This window comes from Schistocerca piceifrons, chromosome 4, assembly GCF_021461385.2.
Source record: "Schistocerca piceifrons isolate TAMUIC-IGC-003096 chromosome 4, iqSchPice1.1, whole genome shotgun sequence".
Taxonomy (NCBI): domain Eukaryota; kingdom Metazoa; phylum Arthropoda; class Insecta; order Orthoptera; family Acrididae; genus Schistocerca; species Schistocerca piceifrons.
Genome location: NC_060141.1, coordinates 132452242 through 132465786, shown reverse-complemented (window position 1 = coordinate 132465786; position 13545 = coordinate 132452242). Strand labels below are relative to the sequence as shown.

General features: G+C 37.0%; 1 protein-coding gene across 2 annotated transcripts in view; it reads left to right on the top strand.

Moving 5' to 3' along the window:
• The window catches only part of LOC124794742 (CAAX prenyl protease 2), a 109434-nt gene extending 99087 nt beyond the window's left edge, over positions 1–10347 (top strand). For both annotated transcript variants that reach the window (XM_047258350.1, XM_047258349.1), the window contains 2 exons: positions 3899–3961; positions 7975–10347. In XM_047258350.1, the coding sequence (XP_047114306.1) occupies positions 3899–3961; positions 7975–8177 (266 nt within the window). In that variant the 3' untranslated portion in view covers positions 8178–10347. The remainder of the gene's footprint in view (positions 1–3898; positions 3962–7974) is intronic.
• The last annotated feature ends 3198 nt before the right edge of the window (positions 10348–13545 follow it).

The following is a 13545-nucleotide window of genomic DNA, read 5'->3' as shown; positions in this document are numbered from 1 at the left end:
TCATCGGTAAAGCATATGCGCTTTAAGTAATTGTTAGCGCTATCAATCCCGTTGAGAATCTCAGTTGCAAATTCAGCACATGTCAGCAAATCATTCGGTTGCAAGGCCTGCGCAGTTTGCACTTTGTAAGCATTCAACCTAAGCCTTTCACGGAGAATCTTCACCACACTTGCTTGCAGTATTTGAAGGTCACGTGATGCTTGACGAGTTGATTTAAAAGGACTCTGTTGAAATGATTGCCAAACAAGATCAACAGTTACATCATTCACACAAAGCCTGCCACTTCGAGGACGATCTTCAACGCTGCCTGTTTCGTTAAACTTTGCATACTATCACTTTATTGATTTAACGTCAGGAGGGCTGCGTCCATAAGCAGCTCAAAATTTATGCTGAACACTGATGGGCGATTTCGTTTCGTGAAACCAAAGCACACATTGCGCTTTCTCCTGCTTTGACACCATTTTGCCAGTGTCGGTGTTATGGTCACAACAGCCAGTAACACTAACCTATGTAATGGCATCAAATGTAACTTGTTATGTCAAATGGTTATTCTGTTATAAATTTTTATAATCAGGGCAAGACTATGTGATCACCCTATATATCCAAAGGAAAATTCTCTTGGTAAAACTATAACATTCTGAGACAGAATTGCTAGCTATTACTTTCCATCAGGAGATGAAATTTGTAATACTGTCAATAGATACTGTGATGTAACATGGTTATAGTAGGGAGTAACTTGTTCCACTACTAACTGCTTAGGCTGATGGAAAAATGTTTGTGGAAACTCAAAATGGTGTTTACGTAGCTTTTAATTATGGAACATCCCACTGTGCACACTTCGGTTTAAAATACACTCTAAGACAAAAAAGAGAGGAGGAGGAGGAGGAGGAGAAGAAGAAAAAGAAGAAGAAGGAGAAGGAGAAGAAGCAGCATGGAGCAATTATCCAGATGGGATGGAACTTGGTAAATGTGATGTACATGTGCAGACAAACAAATGACCGCAATTTCAGAAAAATTGGATGGTTTATTCAAGAAAAAGAGCTTTGCAAATCGAGTCAACAACACACTGGTCCACCTTTGGCCCATATGAAAGCAGTTATTCAGCTTGGCATTAATAGACAGAGGTGTTTGATGTCCTCCTGAGCATATTATAAAAAATTGTGTCCATTTGGCACATTAGATCATCAGAATCCCAAGCTGTATGGAGAACCCTTCCCACAGTGCTCCAAATGTTCCTAACTGGGCAGAGATCTGGCAATCTTGCTGACCAAGGTAAGGTTTGGCGAGCACGACGACAAGCAGTAGAAACTCTTGACATGTACAGGAGGGCATTATCTTGCTGAAATGCCTGCCATGAATGGCTTTCCATGAAGGGCAACAAAATGGAGTGTGGAATATCTTTGAAGTACCACTGTGCTGTAAGTGTGCCGCGGTTGACAACCAAAGTGGCCCTGCTGTGAAATGATAGGGCACCCCAGACCATAGCTCCTAATTGTCAGGCATTATGGTCTGTGACAATCAGGTTAGTATCCCCCCATTGTCCAGGAGACTCCAGACACATCTTCAGCTTGGAATCTTCAGTGATGAGGCCCACTTCGAATAGAGCCCTAATGAGAGAGAGAGAGAGAGAGAGAGAGAGAGAGAGAGAGAGAGAGAATATGTGCTTGTGGGGTGTGAAAGCCATTAAGCCATTGGCGCAGGAGATAGACAACACACAACAAGGAACTGTGTGTGTCTACCTGCTGTGGAGCCCTCCTAATGCTTTGGCATTGTAGCTTGGCTTTACGTTGGAAGTCACAGAGAAAAAGGTGCGGGTAAGAATGTCAATGCCTGAAAAAATGAAGATGACTCAAGAACTATCATTCTATCATCTTGGTCTCTAAAGTCAAAGCGTTACACATCTAAGACCTGTTGTCAGCTACTATTTAAGAGTGATCTGCATCACCCACAATTGTAAAAGTAAATGTACAGCAGAAAAATTGCTGTTATAATAGAAAAGAGTTGTCACAAACCTGTTTACATTAATTCAGTAGCGTAAAAAGCTCAGAGTCGCTTTCAGCACCCCCTCCAGCTGCAAAAGGAGATGAAGTCACATGGCAGTTTAATGGCACTGCATAGCAGGTCCTCTCAAGAACTGCGACTGCAAATTATTTGTAAGGTAAAGTGACACCCACATTTACCAATTTACCCTAGAAATACTCCGATATAACTAAAACTACTAGGTTTTAGAACTATTAGTTCTTTACTGGTAGGGGGGAAGAAGTAGGGGTGGGAAAGGTGGGGAAAGGAACGTAGGACACTCGGACCCCAGGATGAGACACATCCACCCGATGGGAAGACGAGGCTTCCTGAAGGTACGTACTGGCCAGCAATTATGTCTCACAATCGTACATTATTTGTACATTTCTCTTCTCTTCACTTTGTTAAGAAAAGGACAAAACAGTGTTTTATTATTGGTATAATGAAAAGCAAAAATTGGCTGAAAACCAGGCAGTACAGTGGTGCTTGTTTATAAAGAGTAGGTCTACTTTATGTTTCAGTGCTATTTTGCAATTTAGTTTTGTGTCCCAACATTATTCTCATCTTCCAAGTTTTCTGCAAATATTTCCAAAAGCAGCTAGTGGATATATTAGACATTAATGATGTTGCTGTAATTATATGATGAAATTTATAACAGACAGAAAGGTGATTAAACAAACTGACAATTGGAAGAAAGTGCATGTTGTAGTTACTCAAGGTGTGCTGTGTTTGATTCCTTATCACTCTGGAATGGGTAAGGGGTCGTGCTTTTGGACTTCTTTAATTGTTAAAAAGTTTGCTGTGTAAATATAAGAGTGTCAGTAAAAACAATCATTGTTCTGATTAATACTTCGCATAAATGGTTTTGTTGTGTGTCGTGTGCATAGCTTTTTTATAACTTACTCATTGTCATTTTAATTTTTCAGGAAAGTTAATTTCAATTTTTACCACCGCTGGAAAGGGAAAATCTTGTTTATATATTTTTTGTAGCCAAAATTCATTTCCATCAGTGTAGTAACAGTCCTAGCCATCTGTCAAAGTAAATCTTGAAAGAGTTATTTCATTTACTGAGAGCAAAATCTGCCCTACAACTAGTCCAGTATTCTTGTCTGCATTGTTAAAACTGAAAAAAAAGATCTGTTACCACAAATACTTTGAGACATTTTGTGTGGTACTCATGGCCATATTAGTTATTCACTTAAGGCTGTGCTGAAGAGTGCACACATGCTCACTTGAAAGGTCATACAATTTAAATAAATAAGCATCTCATGAATATGTTGTTGTTCTAATGCTGCAATGGTATCTTACAAAGTTGTGTTGTTTTGAGTAGTAAATCAATCACGTGCTCGCTCATTCATTGTATTTTCTTTGTGCCATGAGAGTAACTCCTGCATTGCTCTCTTTGGCAGGGACACAACAGGACGTGGTTTGCCTGTCTCCTTGTGACCTAATATGAACTAAAGGGGACAAAGACCATATCAACATTTGCATGTGAATCATATGTTCTATTAATGGTGTTCTGTCACATATTATCTGCCAAAAATGAATATTTGAGATGACAATGGGCAATCAGTTCGCATATTGCCAAGACAAATGAAGATTCATTCAGGCTGGCTGAGACGCCACAGATTGGCCTTCTTTGACTGATGGATTTGAAATGGTCCTGAGATACAGCTTCATCTCCAGAAATGTAAATACTTACTGTTCATGGGTTTGTAGATCACTATTGATGAGAAAAAACTCATGTAATAGATTGGATGTTACAGTATTTATTAATATTCTTGCACTATTCACTATTTTTTGTGCAAAAAAGCTTATTTCATGTGCTTGTGTACTTGTAAAATAAAGAATGGAATAAGTGTATTTGTAAATATTACAGGTTTCCAGTTCGCATACACAACATTATTTGGTGCATATTCTGCCTTCTTGTTTGCTAGAACAGGTAATTAATTTCATTTTTTTTATTAAAAGTGTGGCTAATGCCTTTTAAATGATCAAAGTTTAATAATGAAATCCTGTTAATTGGATATTAGTGCAGACACTTAAGACATGTCAAGTGATATTTTTATTTTGAAATAAAACCAAGAAAAAGATTTTATAAACAGTATAGAGTTTGTATGATTCCAGTTTTGTTTATCTACCCCATAACTTTCAGTCACTCTGCTTTGCTTAGCCTCCTTTACAAGTCTGACTCGTTCATCCTCACTATTTATATCTGTGTATTCTCTATGTTGCTAGACAAGGGCTGTCAGGAGAGAAACCTCTGGTTTTATGAAGTGAACTCGCACAGTTGGTCAGTGTGCTTAGAGCTGTGAAAATGAGAAAGCCACATTTATTTTTGTTTGCTTAGAGTAGCCATTCAAAATGAGCACCACAATTGAATATCTCACCATATGTGGATAAGTTCTGCTTTTAGTGGCAAAAAGCTGTTGATACCCATCACACTTACCATGTGTTTTGACTGAATGTGATGAATGGTATTCTGTGATAATGATATCTTTTATTTGTTTAAGAATGGAAGGTGACTGTTTGTCTGTAATCAGCAGCTAACTGGTAAGAAATGTAAATAAAAAAATTGTTGGTACCAGCACTTAACAATTTCTCAACTGTCTGAGAGCTCTCTGCAGATTATTCAGAATGCTTTGCATGAGACCATGAATAGACAATAAGGTTACTACATGTCCTGTGCTTGTTGCCTTACAAAACTGTTTATAGAGAACCACAAAACTCTGCAGAGGACTGTTTTCTGAATTTCCTCTTTTGTTAAGATTGAGAAGGAGAAGGTATACTGAACAGAATCATAACAGAGGACAAGACACAGATTGCCTTTACTAATGCAGAAACAAAACATCAGTCAACTGTGTCAGGTCATACCACCTTGCCCAATAAACAAAAACAAGTGCAACAAACACTGTCATCCAAAATTTTTATGCTTAGTAAATTTTTTTTTTTTTTTTTTTTTTTTTTTTTTTTTTTTTTTTTTTTTTTTTTTTTTGTTGAGATACTAAAAGGATTTTTCTTTTGCATTTTATGCAATAATTCTGAAGCCATGAAGCCATACAGAACAAGCAGCGTTGTTCTTGACTAAAAGTGTCTTATTTTTGCATGACAGTATTTGGTTACATTCAGCCCAGAAAACACAATATTTGTTATGTTAGTTCAAATAGGAAGTTTCTGAACATCTGCCCTATATCCTTGGCTCACTGGCTTGGATCCTTATACCTTGACTTCATCACAGACCTTCAAGATGCTGTCATAGGCCAAGTGCAATCTCAAGTGCCAGAATTTCATGCAGAGTGAATTTGACAACTCATTAAGGGATATGATTAATGCTTAAATCTGAGTGATGATTATAGATAGAAGTAATACAGAGGTGCAGTTTGAAGATTTTCAGTATTTTATTAAGAGGTTACTGTCCTTAAATGCCTTTTACTATGTGGAAAGACAGCTACTTACCATATAGAAAAAGTATTGATTGATGATTTGTCGCAATAAAAAAATATATAAAACAAAGAATAGTCCAGAAATATTAAAGTTGTGGAAGAATATTATAGGTGCAGCCATATATGATATGTATAATGTTGTGTGCAACATCAGCAGTATATCAAATATTGCAGTTAAAAATATAAGTTCATGTCTTGTAGAAAATAAATTGATGCTAAATCACAGTAAGCCTCAGATTTTAGTTCGTCATTTTCTATATTTTTCCCTTTGTAATTCCCTTCTTCCTGCAACGTCTTTCTCTCATACTTTTGCCACTTCATTAATTTCTATCTCAATTTTAGGATTCTGGTACAATGATTGAGATTTATTTACTGCCTTGGTGTTAAAAATTAACATTTTTGCTAAACCTCTTCCTCCGCCACATCTATACAATCATCTGTCCCAATTTGACATCTACACCAGGACACACAATATTAAAGAACAAATCATAGTCTTCGTGTAGTTAGGTCATGTATTGGGGGTCAGCCACTCTAAAAACAAACATGTTTGCTGGTTTCTAATTCCTTCAGTAATCTTTAAAATAATGGTTTACCCTTTGATGTTTATATTGTAATAATGTTTCTCATGGTCTTCAGTGTTATATTTTTGTGTTTACAACTTCCTAACACGCCATTGGTACAACAGGAGGTACCTTTACAAATAAGTGGGAGGTTCAGAACTTTTTCTTGCTTGCTAGTATTAACTAAAGATAACCTGTGTGACCTCTCTACTATGTGATTGGGTGAATCATAAAATTCATCCTGTATATTCAGCTGCATATATGAAGTGGACAGAAGTGTAAGAAAAGACACCAAATTGCAGATACAAAATCATTTTGGTGACAATCATTCCTTTGGTGTTTACGTAGAGTTTTTCATGTTATTTCATGTTGATTTTTTTCTACTTTTATTCCTAAATCTTCTCTGTTACAGCCACTCATTTGATATTATTATGATCTGTGGCCTAACCCGATTTCTATTGTAACCTTTCATCATCATAACGACAGTGTTGCATATGCATCTTTGATCTTATGGTGGCTCACAGTATGAAATGAAGGAAAATTGAATTCATTGATCTGAACATTTAATCATAGCTCAAAGGCCTTGTGTATCAGATTATTATAATATATATATATATTACACCAACAACCTGAAAACAGCTTTCGCATCCCGCAACTACCCTCCTGACCTGGTACAGAAGCAAATAACCAGAGCCACTTCCTCGTCCCCTCAAACCCAGAATCCCCCACAGAAGAACCACAAAAGTGCCCCACTTGTGACAGGATACTTTCTGGGACTGGACCAGACTCTGAATGTGGCTCTCCAGCAGGGATACGACTTCCTCAAATCCTGCCCTGAAATGAGATCCATCCTTCATGAAATCCTCCCCACTCCGCCAAGAGTGTCTTTCCGCCGTCCACCTAACCTTCGTAACCTGTTAGTTCATCCCTATGAAATCCCCAAACCACCTTCCCTACCCTCTGGCTCCTTTCCTTGTAACCGCCCCCGATGCAAAACCTGTCCCATGCACCCTCCCACCACCACCTACTCCAGTCCCGTAACCCGGAAGGTGTACACGATCAAAGGCAGAGCCACGTGTGAAAGCACCCACGTGATTTACCAACTGACCTGCCTACACTGTGATGCATTCTATGTGGGAATGACCAGCAACAAACTGTCCATTCGCATGAATGGACACAGGCAGACAGTGTTTGTTGGTAATGAGGATCACCCTGTGGCTAAACATGCCTTGGTGCACAGCCAGCACATCTTGGCACAGTGTTACACCGTCCGGGTTATCTGGATACTTCCCACCAACACCAACCTATCCGAACTCCAGAGATGGGAACTTGCCCTTCAGTATATCCTCTCTTCTCGTCATCCGCCAGGCCTCAATCTCCACTAATTTCAAGTTGCCGCCACTCATACCTCACCTGTCTTTCAACAACTTCTTTGCCTCTACACTTCTGCCTCGACTGACATCTCTGCCCAAACTCTTTGTCTTTAAATATGTCTGCTTGTGTCTGTATGTGTGGATGGATATGTGCGTGTGTGCGAGTGTATACCTGTCCTTTTTTCCCCCTAAGGTAAGTCTTTCCGCTCCCGGGATTGGAATGACTCCTTACCCTCTCCCTTAAAACCCACTCCTTTCGTCTTCCCCTCTCCTTCCCTCTTTCCTGATGAGGCAACAGTTTGTTGCGAAAGCTTGAATTTTGTGTGTATGTTTGTGTTTGTTTGTGTGTCTATCGACCTGCCAGCGCTTTCGTTTGGTAAGTCACCTCATCTTTGTTTTTTATATATATATATATATATATATATATATTATTTTATTTTATTTTAATTTTTTTTTTTTTTTTTTTTTTTTTCCCAAGTGCCTCTGCAAACTTCCACTTCAATATTTTCCAGTTCATGTAAGATCAGTAGATGTAAGGTGCGAGACATAGTTTATATATGTATGCATTTGTTTTAACAGGTCACTTCATTGCACCGTTTGCAGCTCATGCATTTTGCAACCACATGGGATTTCCCGATTTTGCAGAACTGATGACTTACAAAGATCACAACAGAATAGTCCTTATGTCTTTATTTGTTCTGGGACTTGTACTGTGGTGTGTATTGCTGACCCCAGTTACAAATCCCCATTGGTACAGCAACAATCTGTTTTGGAAGACATAGTGATAACTACTGGTCTGCTAACAGGAAATGTAGACAGAGCTGCATATTCATATTATGCCACAGTGCCTCATAACAATACAGAAATGAGATTATACAAACTGGACTGTGACTGTCTGAATATCAGTTCACTATAATTTATTTATTTAATTATTTTAATTACACCTTTCCACAGTAAGACCTCCTGTATGCATTATTCTGTGAATAGGATGTGAAAATCTGGTGTTACTGTCATTATAGTTCGATTCTACAGTAAATTAAACAGATCACTATTCTGCAGTTTTTGTTGCAAAGAAATGCCTTAAATTTTTATGTCTACTTAGTAGAAAGTAAATTCCTGCATATATTATGGCAATAGTGGAAAGTAATGATTAAAAGGACAAATATACTTTCACATTTACTAAGAAGTGGAATTGTGTCTCTTAACTGTATTTGCTCTGAGGAAGCCCAAAAATATCTATTTTAGTTTTCATTGTACCTGTCTGACACTCAGCACTTCATTTTAAATGTGACTGGTTGTCTGTCCTTGTAATCATTTTTAATATTTATCCAGTCTGTTTGTGCTCATTATCATTGACAGTGAGTGATGTGTATATGGTTGTGATGTTACAAAAGTATGAAAGGAAAGAAATCTGATTGACTATAGATCATTGCAGTCAGACTGATAGCAGCAGCTTTGCTAAGAAGTAGTAGAGATATATTTCTCAGTCATTATTGAAAGGTGCTAATAATGGTCATTGTTATCAGTGTTTTATTAGTGATCGTAGTTATGAACCTACACAAGCAAGGTTGTGATCAGTGATGCCACATTTTGTCAGGAAAAGGATAGGTAAATGCTGATATTATGTAATAGCTAAAATATTTATTTCTTGTATTTTCAGTGATTAGTGTACAATTTGTCTCGTTCATGTTTGAAACTGGTGGCAACACTAATGTGATTAGAAAAATTGCCAAGGAGTGTACTTGTTAACACACCCTGACAAATTACATCAGTGTCTCACACTGTAACTCAAACCTGTGGCCTTGATTTTGGAAACCATATAGTTTTTATTTGCCAGGAAGTATTCTTGAATGGTAATTTTGTGGTAAACGAGGATTGTTCTTTCTCTTATTGTAAAATGCAATTTGATCAAAAAAAAAAAAAAGAAAAGAAGGTTGACAGTAATGTATGTGGGGCTGGAAGAGGTTAAATATCTCCACCATGTTAAATTCCTGTGTGTTTGAGGTAGTTTCTTGTTATACTTACATAGCGTATTTGTATGAATAGTGCTTCAGCAAAGAAGAATGAAAGGAAAGAAGAAATTATTTATAAGATGAAAACCTAGTCATTAGAATAAAAGATTCATGCTCAATTAAAAGGCATCTGGCCTTTCCTTACATTTTAGGTAAAATGGTGATACTAATATCTTCCACATATGTTAAAATTACTACTTCCAGGCAAAAATTATTAGTTTGGAAGCACAAAAACTTGGGATGATTATAGACTGGTTCCTGCACAGACTGATATAGAATAGTTTGTGGATCAGAATTCTACATTTCTTCCTTTTATGACTTGTTGTATGAAGAATGTCTCAGATAAGAGCTACTATTGCAGTACAGTTAGTACAGATATATATTTTCATACAAAAATTGTAAAGTCCATTCATTGTGAATAAGATGCTCCTTCATTTTTCTCAGAAATATTCATGCAAACATGGGAAATAAGCATTGATGATACAGAAGTGAACCACAAGTTTTTTAAAAGTCATGCATGTTCTCACTTATTCAGTGATTTAAGTGGAAATAAAGAATGATGCACAATTGTCTAAGTTAAAATAAAAGGTTTTCACGATTAATGATGCTTATGCCCATGGAAAAACTACTTAAATTTAGTATATGGCTGTTTTGCACAAATTGAGTTGTAATTAAAATATCATGATTTTTTTTAAATGTTCTATGGTTGTTACTAATACTGCATTCATTTTTTGTCAGTAGAATTTTCATTAGTCTTACTTAAGGATACTAGCTGCACATTGTGTCTGTGTTGAACACTGAAGGTGTGAGTGTACTGTGATGTTCAGTTATCAGAATATATTTTCCATGATATAAAATGATAGTTTTAGAAGACTTTCTTGTTGTGTTAAAATGTTATAATAAGGGGAAAATTATTAAATTTTTACACATTTGCTATTAATATTGAATTTGTTCTGTTTTAATCCCTAGTAACTGTGAACTTGATTAAAAGTTACTTCTGTGTAAAAAAGGAAGACTGAGAGAAAAAGAAATACTTTCTAATTTGATACTTAATCACAACTATCCCCAATCTGCAGGTTAGTTTCAACACCACAGTGCTTTACTGTGCATAATCCTGTTGGATGTGCCTTTCTTTTACTTTCAGAGTGACTTGGTCAGCCAGTTATAAAGAAACAAGCTCTTCGAATGATGGTATAAGCTCTTCGAATGATGGTATGCCTTGGCATATTTCATACATGCAAAGTATTGCCCAGTGTGACAGATACAATAAGTGGCTGAAAAGAGTGTAGGATCAACTGAGGATTGAACCCTGAACCTTTGGATTTGTAGTGTGACTGTAATTTAGCCATGAAACCACACTTCAGGTATAACAACAATGAAGGGGAAAAATGTTGGTTTTTGACCTTTTGGAACCAAAGATTTCTCCTGTAGTAGACACTAAGTCTTTACAGCAAATTTTTATAAAAATATGAAGTGAAACATTGAGCACTTCAACAGCATCAAGTCCTTATCACAGCTCTCCAAGAAGAAAGAGGCTCTTAGGTGTAGTTATTACCTTTATTTCATAAGCTTACAAGATTTCAAAGGTAAATTCATAACATATGTGATGAAAACTACTCATCTTAGTACAACAGTTATTTTTCAGCTGGAAAATTCTAGGTGTAGTTACTAACATGAGTTCCCCTAAAAGCTGAACTGTGTTCCTTGTGCTTTGAAAGCGAAGTAAAGTGTACATCACAAGGAACAAGTATGTGCCAGTTAATTAAAGCCAACAAGACAAATCTAAAAGTGATACAAATTTTGTGTGTATAGCTTGAAGCTACTCTGTTCAATACAGCCAAAGAACATACTATGATCGTACTTACAGATTTCATTGCCATGCTCTGTGGACAGGATTCTTGGAGCAAAATCTCTTTCAATTAATAAAACACAGCAGACAGAAAAGTAAAATTTCATTTACCTACCTTCTGTTATTGATTTCGGTTTGAGCATTGATGTATTGTCTCAAGTATGCACTCTTTGCACATTTAGTCATTATTCCAAGTACTTACCCAACATTATTTAATGCTAATTACACTATATGTAACAGCAGAGCGCGTTGCAAAAGTGTCTGTTTCTTTTTGCTGATGAACATGAACTGTGGTGTCACTTTCATTTTCATAAATAGGAAGACAAAAGAACACAGAGTAATATGTATCTTTGTTCTACTTCATCATAGCTGATGGTATCTATTTAATACTAAACATTGCTGTGAATCTTACTACATTAGAAGCACAAAATAAAACTGAGATACTACAGCAGTATAGGACAATTACCAGATAGTATTGACAGAAGATGCTGAAAAAGTTCAAAGAAGGGCAGCTCATTTCATATTATAGTGAGAAAAGATGAGAACCGCACGATTACAATATGTGAATTGGTGTGGCAGACATTAAAACAAAGGCGTTTCTCACTACAGCAAGATCTTTTCAGAAAATTTCAATCGTCAGCTTTTTCCTCTGAATATGAAAATATTTTGTTGACTTCTACATACATAGGAGAAATGACTATTGCGATACAATAAAAGAAATTTCAGTTCGCACAGAAAGATGTGTTTGTTTTTCCCGTGTGCTATTCAAGAGTAGAACAATAGAGAAATAGTCTGAAAGTTGTTCAATGAAAACTCTGCGAACACTTAAAAATTAATTGCAGAGGCATCATGTAGATGTAAAAGCTTGTGCTCTGTCTCTAATGACCTTGTCATCAGCAGGACATTAAACCTTAATCACCTTTTTTTTCTCTTTCATTGGGGAATTGAACAATTCTGCAAGACTTCTAATATTAAAAGATTTTGTTTGATAACTTTATGTGACACAATGTGCACAAAAAATTAAGCATTCTCTTGCAGTCTTTGTTTTCATGTGGCTCACTGTAACTTCATCTTCCTGAAAAGTTCCCAGTTGCTTGTTCAAAATTTCCAGATATTCCTTCCAAGTTTTGCGGCACAGAATATCATTGGCATAAGTACTGATTAATTTTAGAAATTCATCTTCTGGTGCCTGAACTAAAGCCCAGCTAAAGTTCAATACAGAAACATTAGGTTCAAACAGCAGTGCACAAAATTGACACCACTTGCCACCATATAAAAGACAATGTACAGGTTGAAGAAAAATTCTCACACATTCATACTTAACAGCATGAGTACTTGCCACTCTAGCAATACAGAAATGCCTCTTAACAAAATTCATGCCCCTTTCCTCTCTTCTACCAAAAATTTATCAATACATGGCTGAACAGCTACCAGACACACACTCCCTGTACTGTTATGTTTGTAGGTGTTATTGTGGGGAGCAGAAGATCCACATTTTCTGCTTCCTACTGAAGTGAAAATGCGTTCATTCCCTAGATTCCACGAAGAAGAATAATTTTTTGTGGATCAGGAATGAGACAAGTAATACATTAACTAAAACAGGGTAATGGGTGAAACTTAATATGTATGCTGCATTAACAATAAAATGTCACTATACTGTAAGACCCTATTTGTGCTTATGCCAGCCAAATTTAATCAAGTAAATTAGGAAGGTATCTGTTACTGCCTCCTCAGTTACAGTAGATGGCTCTGTTTATAAGTTATTGGTAACAGTAGTAGTGGATTACAGCAGTATTTCCAGAGAAAATATTTACCTGTGTCTGTAAGTACACTCCTGGAAATTGAAATAAGAACACCGTGAATTCATTGTCCTAGGAAGGGGAAACTTTATTGACACATTCCTGGGGTCAGATACATCACATGATCACACTGACAGAACCACAGGCACATAGACACAGGCAACAGAGCATGCACAATGTCGGCACTAGTACAGTGTATATCCACCTTTCGCAGCAATGCAGGCTGCTATTCTCCCATGGAGACGATCGTAGAGATGCTGGATGTAGTCCTGTGGAACGGCTTGCCGTGCCATTTCCACCTGGCACCTCAGTTGGACCAGCGTTCGTGCTGGACGTGCAGACCGCGTGAGACGACACTTCATCCAGTCCCAAACATGCTCAATGGGGGACAGATCTGGAGATCTTGCTGGCCAGGGTAGTTGACTTACATCTTCTAGAGCACGTTGGGTGGCACGGGATACATGCGGACGTGCATTGTCCTGTTGGAACA